The 21,689-nt window shown below is 38.3% G+C and overlaps 1 protein-coding gene and 1 long non-coding RNA gene across 6 annotated transcripts in view; one reads left to right on the top strand and one right to left on the bottom strand.

Moving 5' to 3' along the window:
* The window catches only part of LOC149468353 (uncharacterized), an 88,990-nt gene that overhangs the window by 11,772 nt on the left and 55,529 nt on the right, over positions 1-21,689 (bottom strand). The gene's annotated exons all lie outside the window — the stretch shown is intronic.
* Positions 1-21,689, top strand: part of SEMA6D (semaphorin 6D) — a 103,767-nt gene that overhangs the window by 72,878 nt on the left and 9,200 nt on the right. For 3 of the 5 annotated variants that reach the window (XM_089670332.1, XM_089670334.1, XM_089670331.1), the window contains exons 2-17: positions 1,898-2,055; positions 2,476-2,587; positions 7,299-7,359; positions 7,472-7,534; positions 7,635-7,736; positions 9,809-9,899; positions 10,816-10,935; positions 11,401-11,489; positions 15,441-15,658; positions 15,779-15,910; positions 16,056-16,211; positions 18,988-19,161; positions 19,634-19,774; positions 19,867-19,944; positions 20,425-20,483; positions 20,824-20,880. In XM_089670332.1, coding sequence (XP_089526458.1) covers positions 1,947-2,055; positions 2,476-2,587; positions 7,299-7,359; positions 7,472-7,534; positions 7,635-7,736; positions 9,809-9,899; positions 10,816-10,935; positions 11,401-11,489; positions 15,441-15,658; positions 15,779-15,910; positions 16,056-16,211; positions 18,988-19,161; positions 19,634-19,774; positions 19,867-19,944; positions 20,425-20,483; positions 20,824-20,880 — 1,762 coding nt within the window. In that variant the 5' untranslated portion in view covers positions 1,898-1,946. The remainder of the gene's footprint in view (positions 1-1,897; positions 2,056-2,475; positions 2,588-7,298; positions 7,360-7,471; positions 7,535-7,634; positions 7,737-9,808; positions 9,900-10,815; positions 10,936-11,400; positions 11,490-15,440; positions 15,659-15,778; positions 15,911-16,055; positions 16,212-18,987; positions 19,162-19,633; positions 19,775-19,866; positions 19,945-20,424; positions 20,484-20,823; positions 20,881-21,689) is intronic. The other 2 variants (XM_089670335.1, XM_089670333.1) reach the window with 1 other exon arrangement.

Genomic DNA, 21,689 nt, shown 5'->3' with positions numbered 1-21,689 from the left:
ATGCCACTTTAATAAGATAAGCCCATATTTCAATAAAGTAATGGAAATGACAGAATCGTACATGAATTTGTAACAAATAACATTTAACCCAGCCGCCCGTGTAACATGAATTGTTATTGTAGATAAATCCACAGGGAGAGTACTGATAAATTAGCGGTTAAAATTGACAAGTGACAAAACATCATTTGTCTTCTTTCAACAGTGAAGGTGATATCTGTGCATTTCAAATAATGCCTTTCCCAGCGAGCCGAACTGCGAAAATAACAGGCAACGCTTGTGCAAACGTGCTATTCCTCCTAAATCCCTTTTTATAACAGCCTTGCAGCGCACCAGGCAATTTTTTTTTCCCCATTGCTTTCAAACTGAAGGTTTTATTTATTTATTTATTTATTTATTTTACTGTATATTACAATTATTGGCTCTGTGGATTTGTTGTAGAATAATCCCCAGCATGTAGAGAGGTTCCAATGTGTACCTTTCGTGCAGTCCCACATGCGTGTGTATTAAATGTCTTTCTGAATAAAACAAACAATTTGTAAAGTCTTTACTGTGAGCATTCCAGATCTGATGACATTTCAGCACGAAATCTCACTAGAATACAATTTGATCCATGCAAGAGAATATTTGGTATTATAAGCATACATCGAGGTAAAAGGTTCCATACTTTCCAGTCCCACTGGGAGATCTAGGTTTGCCACTGGAATGTTCAAGATCATGTATGGTGTATTCTATGCAGGCAGCAATAAGTGCCTGCAGCTTGTCTGCATATGTCGTGTCATGCAGGGAACAAATTAAAATCATATGTTGAGGCTAAATCAGACAACCCATATGCTATACATGTACAGGTCCCTGTGTTTTAATCCCTTTAATGACCCTTTACGTGCAGAAGAGTAATTGATGGTCTGCTTGATATGCACTTGACTCTTAATTTTCTATTGTGGGCTGACAACAAACAGCAGTTTAGTGGATTGAGTGATGCCCTGCTCATTGTATGAGCCACCTGTACAGACAGTCTAGAGAAGTTTATGCTGAAAGGCCGTGTTTGCACTTAGTGCTTACAAGAGTTCTTGCTTAAACGAACTTATCACTTTGTATATTTAGATCACAGAAACAGGTTCTCTTTATAGCCCACCACCTCAGCTACCAATACGTATTTTCCAATGCCGCCCCGCTGTCTGACAACTCTCCCCCTCCGACCAAAGCCCCAAGTAGAAAGCCCTGTGTAAGCTTCTCATGGACTGTATCAGAGCTTAGAACCTCATGAGAGTTCCCAAGTCTGGAGATCATGTACCCAAGCACAAAGGAGGAAGGGGAGAAGGTCATGAGTTCCTCCTAGTACTAGGTTTTTTCAAAGGCTCCATCATGAATACATTTTAGATGTGAAAGTAATGCCCAAAATATTTTCTTTGGTAATGTGATTTTTCTTACTTGCTTTGGGGCCATTTTAACAAAAGAACATTTGACCATTGCTCAGCAGGACAAAGGGGACGACCAAGACCCTTTCATGTAGTAGATCTCTTGAAAGCCAAGATGCCCTTGTTTTAAAGAGTGAAGGCTTTACATTCCTTTTAGGAGATGAACCCTGAGTATGGAGCAAATTTAAAAAATATGTATAACCTGTATGGTTTACCTGTTATCTGACCTAATATGGAACCTAACCCTCATTGATTGGAGAAAAAGAGAAAGAAAATGAATGAGAAAATTTATGTTCTATATTGTTGTTTTGATTTGCAGTAGAATGAACTTGCTGAAGACCCCCTATGTTTCTTATCCAATTGCACTTAAACCTACAAATAAATGTAGCATATTGGTATTATGAGAGAATACATGTTTGGGGTATTAAACATTGCAAGTTAAAAGCAGAGATCATTTATGAATATTGTCTTCCTTTTTGTAGGTGATATCACTTCTTGAAAAAACTTGAGGAGCCATCCATTTAATGAACCATGAGGCTCTATGGGCTTCTTGCCGGCAAAGTGCTGGTAATGGTGTCTTTGGTCTATGCAGTTAGTTTTCCTGAAGACGATGAACCTATCAACTTTATAGATTACCACTGTAAGTAAATGCCTAAATGTTAAAATGTGTTAGTTGTCTGCACAAGTAAACAATATTAGAATACAAGTTGTTTTCTGATTGGTTGCTGTGGGTTCTTGCATGTCATGCCATTGCCGATTGCCATGGGAAACCTAATATTAAGTGTAATGCCCTTAAGCCTATAAAAGGGATCATTTAGTTTCATATATGTTAGCCCTAGAGTTACTTAAGGTTGATGTCTTAGTAGAGCATATGTCATTTCAGAGGGAAGTAAGTCACATTTGCTGACATTGGTCATATTTTATTCATTTATATTCAAGACTCTGCGACAGGGATTAGTTCAAACCCTTCTACACCTGGTATATACAGCTAATCAATCCTGTACATTGATTCTTGAGCTGTGTAATCCAAAGTGATGGTGTATCCCATTTTAACTTGCAGATTCAAGGCAATATCCAGTATTTAGAGGACGCCCTTCAGGCAATGAATCACAGCACAGCTTGGACTTTCAACTGATGTTAAAAATTCGAGACACACTTTATGTTGCTGGAAGGTAATTTCCTTTAATCTCTTTATTTAAATTGGACTTGTATTTTTATTCTAGCAATTCGTTTTTGGCACACATGAAAAATCTTCTGTTTAAATGAAAACAGTGATCTCTATCAGCATTTTGTGTTTCATGCTTAGAAAGTAATGGAATGGTAATAAAGATCTACCAAGTCACACTGAGCTGCCATGTGATACAGTGTGTTCCAGCCTGCCTCGCTGGCTTCTACGAAACAAAGCTTATCACACGAATGACAAGAAAGGGAAAATATTTCTATGGATCGTAACTCTTTTAGTTACTGCGTAAGAAGCTCTAATAAAACATGCAACAACGGCATGAATAAACAGGAATTACTACAGTCAGGTCTATATCATATTGAAAATTTGCCATATGCCTAGGGAGTTGTTGTGCTCTGGGGCAGCATAAAACGTTTTCATTTTTAGCATTTAATGAATGTTCTTTCTTGTTTCCAAGGGCTATGCCACAGAAGTGATTGTATAGCAGCTACAGAATTGATATTTTATTTATTTTTTACTAGAAAAAAAAATTCAGTTACAGTTAATGAAAGGTCTATGTTCTAGCAATTTCAGCATTTTATAACTCTGTTACTGACAATTGACTTTTTGCAGTGTGTGCACTTTCATTTGCTACCTGTGCAGCTGCTAGTGATCATAACACACTAGCAATTTGTAGCTGCATAGACGTGTAATGTATTTGCTACAGAAGAAAATCTATAGTAGCCCAGAGAACATAATCCGAGAGATTTCCAGCTGATGGAAATTGCTAGTTGGGCATTTTGAGCCAGTACATACTGGTGCTTTTGTAGTAATCAGTATTAAAATGTGCAAGCTGCCATGCTTTATGGTGAGCACATGGCAATGTATGTACCACAGTACAGTACATGACAATTATTTTCTTATTTTGAATACCATCCAACATAATTTAGTGCACTTGCATTGTGTATAATGCACAATTTTCAGCACATCCAGCCCCCCCTCTTATATTTTTTGGTCTGTGGGTTGAACTGGATGGATGTGTGTCCTTGTCCAGATTACCCGTGACTAACTATGATTAAAGGTAATGCATTGACATGTACCATACTCTAGACGGAGGTGAGAACCTGTACATCCCAGCCAGATGACTGCTAAATCCCATCTGGCCTTGCTGACCCACTATCCCGGAGCATCAGAGTGCAATGCAGAGGGACTGCTTGTAAAGTTGGAGCTGTAGTAAGAGCCGCATAAGCCGATGCCTCCTCCGTAGTGCTGGCTCCTGTCCCATGCGGAGTGATGCCAACTGCACTCCACCTCTGATCCCAGCTAGAGGTCTCCAGAGTGGTGCCAGCAGCAGGAAAGGAGAGGTCTTCAGGTCAGTGTGGCATGATAGTATAGGGCTGCTTTCACACTGGTGTGCTGCGGTTAACCCACACTGTGCAATTTTGTTTTTGCAACTGTGCTTAGCCATAGACTTCTATTATATCCGGTGGGATAGGTGCACTTGCTGAAAGTGTACCAAAACGCCTCAATGCAGGAGTCTTAGTGCACTTTATGAACGTGTACTACATCTGCTTCAAACAGAATTCTATGGAAAAGCGCAGCTAACCCAGGAAAGTCGCAGATGCTGATAAATCGCAGCACAGCCGTGTCAGAGCAGACTTATAGGGGGTTTAGAACATTAAGAGTTCATTTACATTTGCAGTTTGGGGGGTGGTGAAACCCCATACTTAAGACGAGTTTTTACCAACCCCACCTCAATCGCATCCCCTTTAGCTGCAGTGGCTAGGGGTGCACACATGTCGCAGCAGGAGTTATACGCCCTGTCATGGTTGGTGGGTGTAGCACCTGCCAAGTATAACCTATTCAAGTAAATGAGGCCTCTTTGCAACCTTGTGCAGTACAGCAAGCAATGAGTTAAAGCAGGCAGCGTTGTGTTGCTTTCTCACCACCTGTTTTAACTCCTTGGACCCCGCAGATGCATGCAGTTGTGGGGCTCTTGCAGAGTGGCCCCATATACTTGAATGGGTCGCGATTGGCAGGTGCCCTTGCCGAATACAACTAAGGGCTTGTTCACAAGTGCAGCAGGCACAGCTGCTCCTCTGAAAAGGGATCTGAGTGTGTTTGACAGGTCGTGACAAGGCGATATGTTGCCTCCTCCCCACCTGATTTAAACCCATGATTGCTGTGCAATGCACGCAGTTGCAACACATAGTATGGCAAGTAGAGCTTTAAATCGGGTGTGAAGAGGTGACACTGTGCCCGGTGATCTCTGACTTGTCCCATGTTGTTAAGGTAGATCTCCACCTCTTTAACCACTTCAAGTCCGGAAACTTTCACCCCTTTCCCGTCCAGGCCAATTTTCGACTTTCAGTGCTGTCACACTTTGAATGACAATTGCGTGGTCATGCAACACTGTACCCATATGAATTCTTTAGCATTTTTTTGAGACAGATGAAACTTTATTTTGGTGGTATTTATTCACCACTGGGATTTTTATTTTTTTGCTATATAAATAAAAAAGTCCAAACATTTTGAAAAAAAAAGTGTTTTTCTTATAAAATTTTGCAAATAAATATTCTTTCTTTATAAATCTTGACCAAAATGTATTCATCTATCTTTTTAGTAAAAAAATAAGCAAAATTAGTTTATAACCAAAAATTATCATTTTTTCACAAATTTTTTTAATAATTTTTTTTTTTTTTATATTATTATTATTTTTTTGTTTGTTTGTTTGTTTCTTTTACATACGGTCACCCTAGCAGTACAGTATCACCATAGTGACACTGTACTACTTGTGGGGCGTAATAAAGATTTTTTTTTTCTTTTTTTACACTGATTGCTTTTACATCCATAAAGGCTGTAAAAGCAATAATTTCTCTCTCTCTCCGGCTGCGTTCTTGCAGCCACTGAGAAATACTGTGTGAGCTGTGATTGGTCACAGTTTGTTAAATGATACAAGGCTGTTGTGAATAGCCTTGTACCATGTGACCTCTGTGATCATTCACAGATTTCACACATAGTAAGCAATGATGTCAGGAAGTGACATCTTGCTTACTACTGTTCCTGTGATCACTGATTGGCCAATCAGTGATCACATGAATAGGGACCTCACACAGAGGTCCCATACAGCGATCGGTGTTCCCAGGGAGCGTGCACAGGCAGTGAATGCAGAGGCCATTTATAAATGGCCACCTGCTCTTGCACTGCTCCCGTCTGGCCATTTATGTACATGGGCCAGATGGGAAGTGGTTAAGGTTTCCTACCCCACTCTGAAGTGCTTGTATACTTGATAAGCTGGCTTCATGGTTCAGATTCAAACATATGGATGTTTGGCATCCAGTCAAAGCTTCAATTTCAGAGTTGTCACATAAGGTTCTTCATCATCACTTTATGTTAGACGTGGTCATCACAGGGTAGCATCTATGTTGCTGGTTGTAGAGTGTCCCCTTGTTGTTTGTCAGATGTTGATTGGCAATATTCATTTCTGTCTTACACATGATTCTCCTGCTATCACTGAGTATGTATTAAAGTGATTCTGAAGGTTGATTTTTTTTTTTTTTTAAATAACAAACATGTTATACTTACCTGCTTTGTGCAATGGTTTTGCGCAGAGCAGCCCCAATCCTCTTCTTTTTGGGTCCCGCGCTGGTGGTCCTGGCTCCTCCTCTTTGCCGAGTGCCCCCAATAGTAAGTCTCTTGCTATGAGGGCACTCGTGCAAGCTCGCTCCCATGCCACGCTTCTGTGAATGGACATTGTCCATTCACAAACATAGCATAGATCAGCCCAGCTTTCCGATCTCTTCTCATTGAGTTACTGGCTGTGATTGGCAGCAGCAGCCAATTGGGAGGGAGAGCTGTAGCTCTTGTGCACATCTCTGGTTCCAGATGGAGCTCAGATAAGTATGAGGGGTGAGCTGTACCCAGAAGGTTTTTTACTTTAATGCATTTTATTAAGGTGAAAAAACTTCTGCCTTTAGTACCACTTTAACACTTCTTTGTTCTTGCTTCTTCAGGTGACACCCCCTTAATATATATTCTGCCCTTGTTTCCTAAATCGAACAGTATTTTTGAACTGTTAAAAATGCAAGACCTTATTCGCTTCTATACCATACCACTAAATAAATGACAGTAGTAGACTATAAAAACAGCAGTTTAGGCGTGATTGGTTGTAATTGCTTTCCTTTTCTACAGTTTCCATAAATGAGGCTCATTGTGAATATTTAGTGCTAATTGTATTCCTTTTATTAAACTGTGAAATGTTTCTGTAAAGTTAGCACATTAGGCAGCATGTTTCTGTTTTCTTATGAATGTTATGGTGAAATATTATAGCCAAGCCCATTTGTCTCTTGGGTAAAACCTGATGATCCCTTTTGTTGGAAAGACCTGCATAAGAACTATGATTAAAGAGTCTCTGCAGATGGATGTTTGTTCAACAAGTACTCACTAAGACAGCGATTGGCCCGCATTTAAAAGCATATGGAAAGAAACCTAGATTGCTCTGTCACAAGCAAAAGACAATGAAAGCGATACTCTTCTTAAACCTGGAAAATATAACCTAGCAGTAACCTCCTTCACTCAAGACAAAGAAATACATCTGGACTGTAGAACATATGCATTGTCTGTCAAGGGCCTTAAAAACACACTTGCCATGCTATGCATGGATAAATCTCAGGCCTGTTCTCCATTTCCTAAAGTGTGTTTTTTTTTTTCGTCTTCCACAGAGATCAAGTTTATGCCGTAAATTTAAATGAAGTGCACAGGACCGAAATTACACCAAGCAGAGTAAGTGAGCCTGTTATAGGAGTGCCGTCAAAAATGGGATTTTGACTTTTTAAAAGCCAAGGAGAGGAGACAATTCCATTTACATTTCTCTTTGCTTGTTTTGCTTCTTCAGAAGTTGACGTGGAGATCAGGTCAAGCAGACCGTAAGAATTGTGCAATGAAAGGCAAACACAAGGTATTTCCAGACTAACCTATTGAAGGCTAGACATCAAAAGATGACGTTGATAGAGAGGGGAAGCTTAAAACTTCTAACGTTTCATTTATTTGTGATTCAGGATGAATGCCATAACTACATCAAGGTTTTTGTTCCAAGAAATGATGAGATGGTCTTTGTCTGTGGTACAAATGCCTTCAATCCCATGTGCAGATATTACAGGGTAAGGGATTATTCTTCATCTTTCATGTTCCCCAATACACATTACACTTTATGTGCTTAACAGAGTGCAGATCTATTATTTTAGGGCAATAGAGGTGAAGCTATTTACAGTGAATTCTTCTGACGGACCTGTGTGTTTACAAAGCAACAGAAGCCCTAAAGCCAGCCATAGACAGATCAACTTTTGGCCCATTCAGCAGGGACTGGCTGAGATTCGATCCATATATGGGCAGGTTTGTTGTACTGAAGTCGATCTATCGTCAGACTTCAGCACAACCAGCCTGCTGGATTTTTTTGTATGCGATTACTGCTGGATGCTATAGCCACTTGCAGTGATCATTGTGTTCTGTCAGCAGGGAAGGCTCCCCACTGGCAGAACACAACAGCATAGTGGAAGGAACACTGACTGTGTTGGTGGGGAAATATAGCAATTTTTCTCTCCTTCCACCCATATCATCTATGGTCTCCTTAACTATCTTCTTAGTACTTCAGCCTCCTGCAATATAGGTGTGAACTGCATGGTTATTTTTGGGTTTACTAGGATTTTGTTATCAGTGTAGGATAGGCCTTATGGTACAATGATGTAGGCGAGTTGTGCTGAGTACTAGGGATAGTCTGTGCATTACTGTGTTCAGTAGATATTCTTATCTACTTTGTAGACTTGTAATAATTGACTATAAAATTACCACATTAAAGATATGTATATGAAAAAAAAATATATGCTGTGTATACAAAATAGATAATGCATTTTCATATATTACAATAATAGGCTGTATATAGTATGTATCAGTTAGTCCCTGTTAAGGGAAGTGCGGGTTTTCAAAATAACAAACATACATACCCATTTAGGTGGTTGCAGCATTGGTCTGGCACTGCATCTGTACCTTGCTGCCTCTAAGACTGAGAACTTGGTGATCAAAGACAACTGATCACTCAGTTCTCAGTCTTCAGTGAGCAGAGAGCCGGTGAGTGACAGCTCTGCCCCTCTAGTGCTCACTGGAGTGCTGGGCTGTAGAGGGGGTGGGAGTGGCTGGCTCAGGCTCTCAGCAGTGCACTGAGAGGCTGAGCTAGCTGCCACTCAGGAATCTGTGTGGATTCCGACATTAAAGTAGGGATCCCTCTAGAGTCTGGAATGGCTCAGTGATATCAGCCGATAGCGGACTGTATCCCACTGTTGGCAAACTATGGGTCACAGGAGTACAGAACTGGGTGCATTCCTGATACCCACTGGAGAAGTAGGGCCCAAAGAGCTTTGGTCCTTCTTTTCCTTTAACATGGGTGCCTGGGAAAGATAGTTTGCCTTATTCAGAGGCAGGTATACACATACAACTAGCCGATTAGCAGTTGACTGACCAGAAACGTTGTACTCTGTCATCATAAAGGGTTGGTCAGAATCTCTGTTTGAATGAACAGCAGCCATGCCAGCCACTGATTTGTATGGAGTACAAATCTGACAGTTGCCACTGCTGTTCACACATGCTGTGTGCATGCAGCGTGTAGCTTTGCCGGCAAGAATCTCTGATTCATTTCGGCAGCCGCCTATGGGAATGTAGCCTTAATATGACACACATTTTATATTTTAAGATGGAGAGAGGAGGGGACACAATCTAAATATAATATAAAACGTGTTTATCGGCGTGAAAGACAATTGGCAACTTACACAAACAGTTTTGTCTTTCACTCCAATAAATATGTTTTATATTACACTTAGATTGTGCCCCCCCCCCCCTTGATCTTAAAATTTAAAATACATGTTATATTAAGGCTACATTCCCATAGATAGCTGCCGAAGAGAATTATTTGTTCACCCAGAGCTACTTCAGTCTCTAGGGAGGTGCTGCATCAAGTGTCTGAGGCCAGCAAGAAGTCGCCCCAGATGTTCCAATAGGTTTTATGGACTTTTTGCTGAACTCATTATATCATCAGTATACACACAACACTCATAGCGCCATATACCCCCCTTTTCTATCTATTTTATATTTTAACACTAATGTAAATATTGTCGTGCCAAATTCTATTTCTTCTTGGACTCACTTCTGTTGTTGCTAAATTTTACATGGTTAACTTTTGCAGTTAAGTTCTTTAGAATATGATGGGGAAGAAATTAGTGGCTTGGCAAGGTGCCCATTTGACGCCAGACAAACCAATGTGGCTCTTTTTGCTGGTAAGAACCTTTTGGCTTACTTATTTATATGACAAATGTGCTTGTGTAAGCTGTCACAGTTTAGCAAATTCCTATCATAATTTTCAAGTGGTTTTATTGTAAATTATACTTTACTGAATTAAATGTAGCCCTGTGAAAGTAATGATCACAACATATAATTGTGCATTCAGTAGGCAGAATATTCATCCGGTTTGAATAATCTGACAGCTGGCAAACTTTCCAATAAGGTCCAGCCTTGCATCTTTGCATCTGCTTGGAAATGGGCTGAACTCATCAAAGTGGGCATGACTTTTAATTCACTGATATGGCCTAATGTTACTTTAGAAATATTTGGTTGTCTGCCTATCGCTGTCATTCCCTGTCCATCAAAGTCTTTTTCTGCTCCAAAGTACATGGACATACATATACAGTATGCACAATTTGTTAGATGTTTTATCAAAAAGGTGCAATTATGCTTTAATGAACATGTCTTTGTTCATTCAAGTCATTTACAGTATATTTATAGAACAGAGAAGGGATCTGGATTTCATGGGAATTGAAGAGGTTATCTTGAGAGAGTCAGTAGGGAGGATTTTTTTAGCCTGTTATGGGTAGCCAATGCTGTACCATGTTGTTAAGTAAATGTAAACAGTAAATTACTTAAGCCTTACTTTGCCGAGCTTTTTTTGTCAAAAGCCCCACTTTTTTGTATTCATGACTTATATAATAATGCTACCATTATGTTTTTGTAGTTCTATTTCTACTGAACAATGTACTTTTTTCTTTGTATACAATCCAGGTTCAAGTATTAATTGTAGATGGGTCAGGAACATGCTTTATGTATTTCATTCATTGAAGATAATTAATTGTTCACTACAGTGCTCTATTTTCAACCCGCTCATTTCACCAGGAGTTTTGCTCTCTCTCTTTCTCTTAGATGGGAAGTTATACTCGGCTACCATGGCAGACTTCCAAGCCAGTGACGCCGTGATCTATCGGAGCATGGGGGATGGATTTGCTCTGAGGACAATTAAATATGACTCCAAGTGGCTAAAAGGTACTCAAGACCTGGCAGTTATTAATGACATAGAGATCAGACACCTACTTGATATGGGAATGAAGCGTGACTCAGTTTAATAGTATTTCTGAGAAATACGATGCATATTAACTACCCTGGATCCTTTTAGGCATGACACAGCTGTATGATGAAACTAAATGTTGCATGCTGATACATCAAGGCCTTTACTCTAAATGCATATTTTTCCTCGTTGGCAAAATGGTTCATGATTGATTCCATCGTTAACAAAAAAAAAAGTGCTGTAATGTAAATCCTTTGAGGCCCTTTACACTCCATTAGACAGCATTAAAGGCTGCAAAATCAGTTAGGCTGGAACCCACCTATGTTTCTACCTTGGGTCAGCAATATATAATCTTATGTTAACTTTTTTTAATTCAAGATGCATTTTTGGTTTTCTTAAGTGATTTAGATAATATACATATTTCTGTCTCCCTGCCTCTCCAGAGCCACATTTTCTGCATGCGATAGAGTACGGCAGTTACATTTACTTCTTCTTTCGGGAGATTGCTGTGGAGCATAATAATTTGGGCAAGGTAAGCATTGAGTTGTGGGTGTTCCAGTGATTTAAAATTGTAGCATTCAAGGGAATCTCATACTGTATATTTTTTATGTTATTATATTCTCGTACATTTTAAAGACAAACTTCAGGCAGACATCTAAACACACAGTTTATACACACGTAGCTGAACTGTTTTTTCCTGCAGAGTAATTGAAATTCTCTTACACCAGTCTTGTCGTCTAAGGTATATATTGCCAGCACACCAAAGATAATTTAAATAATGTCCAAAAGTTTATTTAGTGGTCATATCACAGTGGTAAAGTGCACCACTACGGGGCAACGCAGGACCCCTTCATCAGGATGTGATCATCGAATAAACACCTGGACATTATTTCAGTGATTCTTGGTGGAAAGAAAACGAACTCTCTTGTGCTCTATGACCCAACACGGGGTAGGTAGATGGAGTCAGGACTTGGAAGTTTTCTACCACCAGTGCAAATGGGGTTGTGCAGCTCCAAAAAAGGCTGGGGAAGTCTGACCAATACTGTGAAGGGAAAACAAACAAAGAGCGCACCAACCTTGCGCATTACCTCAGTAAGCCAAAATTTATTAATTACAGAATAACTCATCACAGCTCTGATGAAGAAGGTTTGTCCTTCGAAACGCGTCAGCTGTTCCCTGAGTGTCCACTTCTCTGATGGGACTTGCGCAGGCTGCTTTTATCCTTAGTCCCTTTGAGGACTTACATGCATGATATACTTCAGCATTTGTGAGTATTATTCTGTAATTAATACATTTTGGCTTACTGAGGTAATGCGCAAGGTTGGTGCGCTCTTTGTTTGTTTTCGCTTCACAGTAATTGTTGGTGTTCTGGTGATACATACAGTACTTTAATTTATGCTATTGGCTGGAAGTTGCTGAAGCACCCATTTACTTCATGCCATTTCCAGAAATGTGTGCAATGGGAATAATACACATAGTCTTATAATCTAGGCAGAACAATGTAGGTTCTGAACCCCTCTGCAGGAAACCTTGCAATTAATCAACAAAGCTTGCTCTGAGCATACCCCAACCCAGCTTTTTTCAACCAAAGTACCTTCAGTGTTCTTTAGGGGTGCCTTAGCAAAATTCCTAAAAACTGCAACAAACTGCCCTAAAATTGTGAACAAGCCCAGCTTTTTTTAATGACACAAATCCACAGGTTTTTATTGTACAGCATTACAACCTTGGGCACTGTGCTGGCCAACCACTGGCATTCTACCAACCAATGACATCATAGATTGATATGGAGGACACTGAGTGCCTGCACAGCATCTTTGTTTATATCTCCCCTGCCCCTTTCTGTCAGCACTGGGTCACAATACCAGAAAGAAGGAAATAAACTGTTGGAGAAGAGAAATGTCAGAATGGAAATCAGTACTGGTTTGCAAAGGTGAAGGAATAAATCGTGTCTAATGTTGGGTGGCCCACATGTGTGGATGCTCCTGCAATATGTACATTTATTAGTTTAGCTTTTTACATTTTAAAATGGGGTGCCTCAAGATTGTGCATAATTTTAAAGGGTGCCTTGACTGAAAAAAGGTTGGGAAACACTGCCCTCGTCTATGACTTGACAATAAAGAGAGCAGTACACTAATGGGATTATTACTAGTTACATCGGCAATATTGGCTCACTATTTTGTTGCTGCCCTTTTCAGTCTTGCCGTGCACGGGGATTATAAAAGATTGATATACAGTAAATAGAGATTCATGTAGTTATACATTTATTGGTATTTGTTTTCTATCCTTGTATCAGATCCCCAGCTGATCCTCGCATTACAGTAGTTTAGGGTATGGGTTGTGATATTGTTATGGCTATATTAGGAATGGCTATGGTCCAATATGATGACAGAATTACCCACAGAGCATCAATGAGTGCAAACTCTGTATGAAGAAGCAATATAGTATGGTATCTAGCCTATGACACACATTTGGGCATTCACTTCTACAAGACACAGTTGAGCAAAAAAATAATTTCTGTGTTTCAAGGTTAAGCTGCCTTTCCGTTTACAAATACTAAAAATCTGGCCTGCTTCTTACAACAAGCCAGCACTTGATACATCTCCCGCTATTATGAAAATATCCATTAGCCCCGGGGCTGTTCATTTTGATCTGCTTCTTAACCACAGTTTCTGTTAAAGTGATATTTGCTTCAATCTCTTCTCTAATTAATCTTCAAAGCTGGACTTTACATGACCTAAAAAGACTGATGTACATTGTATGGCCCAGGTGCATTAGAGTTTGCAAAGTCAGAACAGAGTAAAGTAAATAATATTCAGAATAATACATGCATTTTTCCAAGAGCAAAATGTCTGTAAGGATACTGTGTAACCCTGATTAGGACACCGCTTTTTTTTTTTGGCATGGATTAAATGTATAAATATGTTTATATTTCAACAGAGGTTCCATTGTGCCTCCCAAATGTTAAATATTTAAATGACACAAATGCAGTTTATGATACTTTGGCTGCATTATAGACATTCCACTGTAAATTATTTAACCATTTACGCATGGTTAATTAAAGACTTCACAAAAGGTGGGGGATCTGCGTGAATGTTACGGGCTGTGCTCAGTGGCGCATTAAAATGGACATCAAGCTGCAGTTAAATACTGTCTGTTTTCTTTCAGTAACTAATTCAGATAAACTAGAGCTCTTGCCTTAACCCAACAAGTGCAAATGTTTATAAACAGGGAAGAGAAGGGCTTTCATATGTCTTTATTATCTGTTGTTTTGGCAGTAAAAGCCTTATTTAAATAGTATTCACTTCACGGGGTTCATAAAAAAAGACTTGCTACACAAGACCAAAAAGGGATTTTCGTTCTTCTAGTAGTGGTCTTGTAAACATTTTCTTGCACCTAAAGCACAAGTAGAGTTCTGTATCACTGTTTTCAAAACCAATGTGTTTTTGCACTGTGCATTTTTTTAAAAAAAGTCACGTTGGTTGTCATTTAGCCACTTTCAACAAAGCTCATCTACCATAAAAATGCAATGAAAAGGAGTAGTTGGTTTTCAAAGAAATTTTAAAGGAAACCTGTGGTCACAGAATACTCTTGTTTTAGAACATTGTAATAACAGTAAAAACAGTAGTTATTTCTTGCAATTCAAAATAATTTTACTTGAAAAATGTTTCATGTTGTGAGTGCTGCCTGTCTCTGGGCCATCTCTTTCCACAACTCCAGGCGTTCCCTGCATGCTTTGCAACTTCTGCTGTTTGCTTTCTATTTCTAAGGATTACATATCCTACGGTACCTTGCTGTCTTCAAGCAGTGATTATTGTACTGACTCCACCTTCTGAAACTCCTCCCTCAACACCATTGTGCTTCAGAAGGCAGGCTCTGAGAATTCTGTGACCCAGCAGTGCTACTCACAGGGCATAGTGAATATGAGTCACAAAATTCAAGGAAGTAAATGGTGTGGGGAACTTCACAAAATTAGTTTACACATTTTTTTTATTTATTTATTTAATGGTTGAATTGGATGGACTTTTGTCTTTTTTCAGCCAGACTAACTATGTAACTAAGATTATTTAGATTAATAGGAATAAGTTAGAAATAATTGAACAACAATGTGGAAATGAATATATGATTTAACATTTTGAACACAGATATGGATGTAAACTCGCACATCTTCAGTGTGCATTCTCCACAGAAATGGGGAACTTGCTCATAGTGACCAATTAGATTAGCTCTTTAATTTTCACAGAATAAGACCGTAATGTTTGAATACTCCCAATAGTGGCGGTTATCTACTTTTTTAGACAATCCAGTTTTATAAGCAGGTCCAGTGGTTTCAGTATAGTAAGAGGTTGCTGTTACTAGAGCTACAATCTTTACTATTTTTATGTTTTAAAGTCTTATTCAGGATCCTTTTAGCAGCTTTTTCTTAGTGATGGCCACCTCTATTTTCTAATAGTTGATGTTTTTTTCATTTTGTTTTTATTTACAGGCTGTACATTCTCGTGTAGCCAGGATATGTAAAAATGACCTAGGAGGATCACAGAGGGTACTGGAGAAACACTGGACATCATTCGTAAAGGCAAGACTCAACTGCTCTGTTCCAGGGGATTCTTTCTTCTACTTTGATGTTCTGCAGTCTATAACTGACATAATAGAAATCAATGGAATTCCCACTGTTGTCGGAGTGTTTACTACACAGCTTAATAGGTAAAGAGAGGAATAATCTGACATCAAATGGAGACCTTCACTTTCGTCTTGGCTTTACAATTGCTTCTATTGTATTGCGAACACCAGAAAGATTATTTTCTCTCTTTTTTTTCTGTTTAGTATACCAGGTTCAGCAGTTTGCGCTTTTACGATGGATGACATCGAGAAGGCATTCAGAGGAAGATTTAAAGAACAAAAGACTCCAGACTCTGTTTGGACAGCTGTACCTGAAGACAAAGTACCAAAACCAAGGTATCAGGGTTGCTTGAAGTAAAAAAAAAAAACATTACTTAAATACAGGCGTGTTCATTTAGTGAATTAATGAAGCATTAGCTTTTAAAGTCATGAAGAATTGTGTTGAATGTTTTATTGAGGCTGTATTTTCTCCTTGTTTTAGGCCTGGTTGCTGTGCAAGACATGGCCTTGCTGAAGGTTATAGGTCTTCCACTGAATTTCCAGATGAAACTCTGGCTTTTATCAAGTCCCATCCCTTGATGGACTCTGCAGTCCCTTCTTTAAGTGAAGAGCCTTGGTTCACAAAAACCCGTGTCAGGTATGATATCCAATATCAACTTCATTCTAGATGGAGAGCATTTTTTTTAAAGCATGAAGATGACCAGAATCTGAAAGTGGGTTGAGCTTATTTATCAAAAAGCCCCACATTTGATTTACTACTTTTCCCCTGAAGACACTATCCATTATTTTCATACATCAATATTTAGATGGTGCATTTAACTAATATAGAGGGACACATTACATTGCAGTGTATTGCTAAGCTCAGTACTCGGTCCACAGATTAAAGTTAAAAAGGCATGCCATCATGATGGTCTAGACTTGCCAGAATTATTAGATGTAATGTAGAATATAAAAAAACGCACACAATTAAGACTCACAGGGGTTGATTTACGAAAGTCAAGTAGGCTAAATATGCAGTTTGAAAATGTTTTGTTATATCTGTTTATTATGTGTAAAAAAATACTGGATGAGTTTGCTAGAAATCTTGATGATATGGCGGTAGCTTCCTGTGCTAAGAGGAAAGGTCTGTGTTCTTTGTAATCTGTCAGAAATACGTAGGACTGCCTAACATCACTGTAGTATTAAGAATGATGCTAGCAGGTAACAGGCAATACTGGCTAATATCTGGGGTTCTTTTTTAAGCGAAGATCATAGTGGCAGCCTGGCTCTATATTGCAGTGGGTGTGCTACTACTAATACTCTAATTTGTGGTTATACAGGTGGCATCATCCAGGTATTATAACATTGTGAAAGACTTTGGACTTCCCAATATTTTAAACCTTTTTGAGAACCTGTTGGTGGTTTATTTTTATGGGGGGAGGGTGTTTGTAGATTGTTAAACAGACTTTGAATTAATTTTGCTGTGTATGATTGGTCTGAATCAAGGCTGATGTTTGTTGCCATTTTTAATTGTGTAGGGTGAAGGGTCCTTTTTGTTTTTGCTTTTTATACTGTGATTTTTTTAATTAACTTTAGTTAGTAATAAAATTGTACACTTTTCTATTGCATGATGTCCCAACATCTTTTCATGACCATGGCTAGGTGGTAACAATAGTTTTTTTGAAGTGACATTAAGGTTTAGGAAGCATGTTCTAATGGACAAGATATTGCATAGGACTCCATTGGTGTTTCCTTTGTTCCTAAAATAGTATTTGCTTAGGGTTGACCCCACGTGCTTAGGAGTTCAGAGCTTTAGAAGCACACTTTATTTCTGACACATCAACAGTTATTTTTCTGTACTTCCAGCAAGTTTAAAGAGAAAACGTAGGGGAAATTTTCATGTATTCCAGAAATGTACACAATATTTATTTATTGTTTTTAATTTTGCCTTGACATACTGTATACTTTTAGGAGTTTTCAGCAGAAATTATTTCTTAAGGTATATCTAAATGGCAAGACTTTTTTGTAGGCGATAAGGTTGGGGAGGGTTAAAACCATTGTCCGTTTATTTCATATATGTCTCTTAGGGAAATTTCTCTTCACTTACTGTCTGTAGACTGACCAGGAATAGAAAAAAATCCTTCCAATGTGAGGTATATTCCCTCTTAGACAGTTGTCTAAGAATCTACTTTGGAAAAATTTCCCTTAATCTGTTGTGGTGGCAAAATTTTAGATCTAACATTGCTTTTACTCCCAGTGATATTGGTGATCAGGATGGCTGGAGAGTTAATTTCCCTAGCAAAGACAGAGACCACAATAGAAACCCGACAGTGGTCCTATCCCCTCAACACTCTACCCAAATTAAAAAAAAAAAGGTTTGCTAGTTATAATTAAATAAAATTCACAAAAAATTGGGCTTTTGGCAAAAACCCTAATTTTTGATTCGCCTATGAAAAGGCCTTTGCTCACACTTTAGCAATTTCACAACTTTAAAGCCCAGTGTCTCTAATCAACAAGTTTGTGAACCATTAACATTTTATAGGCCCCCGGCTTTCAGTCTGAGCATATCTGGCTAAGCTGGGTCAAAAATAATTATATTTCCGTCCATTTAAAAAAAAATCCTTTCAAAGAACTTATTGTATTATTTTAACAAAATATAGCTCAGAAAAAATCTGAAATCCATATTACTTCTGAAAAGGTTGGCTTCAGCCCCTGGCTAAAGATAATTATACAAGAGTGGTTTTCTGACTATATGTGTATGCACAAAGGCCAAATCGCTGCATGGTTATCATATAACTGGGCTGGTTGGGAATTTATGTTCAGTTTTAGACCAGGATTGTGTATGTATATATCTAACAACATTATGTCATTTTGAAATATGCTTACTCTGGAAGATTGAAAACAAAGATGGGTAGAGAGCATTTTCTTGCTCTTTCTGCTCTCCTTTTATAGTGCTTAAAGAAAAGTCAAATTACATTTTTCTGTAGCACTTAAAAAGAACCTGTACTTTTCATTATTAGGGCAAAAGCAAAGGATTCTTTCACAGCCAAGCTCTTCCAGGGTTCATTACTTGCTTTCTTCACCACCCAATTATCCTGGCTATACCTGTTGGGTGTTTCGTAGAGCTCTAGGGGCAAACAGGGTTGTAGTAGCTAGGTAGCAGCAATTTTGTGGCTCAGCTACTAAACTAACCTGTGATTTTGGCATGAATGGGAAAAGCACTGACTCCCTTTAAACTATGAGATCCCCTGTGTATAGATACAGATAGCCCACTAGCAATGTGTATAAGCACAGTCCACACCCAAACTGCCAGAACTCCCTATGCATGTTAAAACATACATATTATGATAAGTCATGAAAATCCACTGCATTGCCATAATTTGTCACAAGAGTATGAATAAATTGATTTCATCATTCCCTTCTATTTATTTCAGGTACAGATTGACAGCTGTTGCAGTTGACCACCTCGCTGGCCCCTATCTTAACTACACAGTTATATTTGTGGGCTCAGAAGCTGGGATTGTACTAAAGATCTTGGCCAAGACTAATCCATTTTCTCTGAATGACAGTGTATTACTGGAAGAAATTGATGCTTACAACCGTGCAAAGTAAGCATTACCTTGTACAAAACAAATGTATTGATTTCGCTTGCAAGTTGCTCTTCTATACAAATGCACATTTTCAATCTGCTCACTTCTTTTGGCAATAAGAAAATTGTGCTTTTAACGTAAAAATGCTTATTAAACATAAACCTGGAATAGTAAAGATAGTAAGCTGAAATTGTAAGTACTCATTAGATCATAAAAAAAGCTGATTTATCATTTGTTGCTATGACATACAGAACCTAGCATACTAGGTCACAGCAACCAGTTTCTATTTAATGTTCTCAGAGCAGTGTGGGTGAATAGGAGACACGTTTAAGGCATTATAACTGCTTTTATGAATAAAAGCTCAATTTATTTCTATTTAGTTGTTTTTTTTTTTTTTTTAATACATGCACATTTGAACCTAAGGTTGTAGCCTTGTGTATGTAGATTAATGGCTTCAATAACTGCATTTTTATCCATTTTACTCCTACAGATGTTATGGAGACAATGACGAGGACCGAAAGGTCTTGTCCCTGCAAATGGATAAAGACCACCACGCCTTATTTGTAGCCTTTTCAGGATGCATTGTCCGTCTGCCTCTTAGCCGCTGTGAGCGGTATGGCTCATGCAAAAAGTATGTATGGTTATTGTATTTGAGCAATTGCAAGTTGCTGTTCATTACAGAGCATAAATGTGCCTGACAAATGCTTTCTCACTAATCTACAGGTCTTGCATCAGTTCAAGAGATCCTTATTGTGGGTGGCTAAATCATGAAACCTGTGGCAGAGTCAAGCCTGGCATGTTGTAAGTGTAATCACGCTCTAACTGCTAAACGTGCTGATAGACTTCAGTTTACTAGAGGTTCTAAACTGTTTTATTAAGGTTATGCATTTCTTCTTTCTACCAGTATGACTTCAGTGAGAATAAAATAATTTTTGTTTAGTGACAGAAATTACTGTGTATTTTATTTGGTATTTCCAACGTAATACTTAGGAGACAGAAAACATTAATCCTTGCGAGGATTGTAATATCTGCTTTGAATCCAGTTGGGAGGTGAAGTATTGCTCCTCTGGAGAATCCTATTAATTATCACGGAACAATTCTCCTGTACAAACAAGCATAAATTGGCTTTCTATGTATACACAATACATTTTCTCTTGTTGGAACTTGCTGTTCAGATGTATTTTTTTCTTTATATGTGTAAAACAGAGCGCTGCTTATTATTCTGCAGTAGTATTCGCAGTTAATCTAATGTTTTTTGGGTTTTTTTTTTTCATTACGCAGTTTTGGTTATGAACAGGATGTGGAGCATGGTAACACGGCACAGCTCGGAGACTGCCATGGTAAGGACCAGGCCTTTACTAATCTCATTAGAGCCTTTTAATTTGTGCTTTGTATAGTAGAATACAGAGTGCACTCATAATGCGCATACCACCTTTCAATCTTAACTTATTTTTTTCATGGGCTTAGCTGTCTTGCAGTTGATGAAAACAACATGTGAAATGTGTTTTTTTTTTTCTTTTTTTTTTTCTTTGTATATTATTTTTGGGCTATGTACAACTGCTTAAGGACATACCAAAAAAGAAATTGAATTTTATTTTTTTGCTTTTTTGTTGAAAACTTATATAACTTTTTTGTTTCCTTTAATTTCTTTTTACTGATGACCTGTTCCTTTAATTTTAGAAAAATTGCCTACTACAACTACACCAGATTACAAAATATTTGGCGATCCAACATCTGGTTAGTTTTATTAATTTTATCTAAAATTAACTGCCTTTTCTTTTGGTTCAGCATTTTCTGCTCTTATGCCCCACCCTACCCTACCTTTCCTCCCTTCCTTTTGCAGTTGGCCTCATTTTTGTGCTTCAACTTCATGCACTCACTAATTGCAAGGATGGATATCTGTCCTTTTTGTTTGTATTTTTTTTTAAGATAATTAATTCACCTATGTGTGGCCGCATGTTACCCAATTGCCCATTTATTGATGGATGCGTCAAATCTTTTATTAAAAGTCTAATTAGTATGTGACATTTTCACAGCATGAAAGCCAGCCAGCTTTCATTATAGATCTTCATACATTTGTCAGAATGGGTTTTTCATCTATTGGTATAGATGATGGTCACATTATTCATACTACATCTTTATATTTGACTGTAGTTTTACTAAAACGTGTATTACTTGGTGTAATGTCCTGTTTTAGTTATGTAAAAGTGTAACCAGTTAAAGTCTAAGAGTATATGTCGAAGTCTCATGGTTTATGTTAAAAAATACTCTAATATTATGTTTAGTTTACACTTTTAGAATGAAGGGAAAATATCTAATGGCTAGTGGTGGAAGTTACCAACCTAAGACCTCAATTGGTCAGTATTACTTTGGGGGCCGCTAGAGCATTCATAGCTGCTGAGTTCTTTTTGGCTCAAGGAACGATTGTTAATTCCTGCCTCAGTATTCTGCAGTGGATGTTTCTTCTTTCCTCTAAGCCAAAGACGCTGGATACCTAGATATGTTACAGTTTACCTGCAACAGTGTCCAATCAGATGATAGATGGG

The sequence above is a fragment of the Staurois parvus genome, unplaced genomic scaffold (genome assembly GCF_062004578.1).
Source record: "Staurois parvus isolate SC_StPar_1 unplaced genomic scaffold, SC_StPar_1.0 ptg000089l, whole genome shotgun sequence".
Taxonomy (NCBI): Eukaryota; Metazoa; Chordata; class Amphibia; order Anura; family Ranidae; genus Staurois; species Staurois parvus.
The sequence above is the reverse complement of the archived record's forward strand: the minus strand, read 5'-3'. Positions and strand labels throughout refer to the sequence as shown.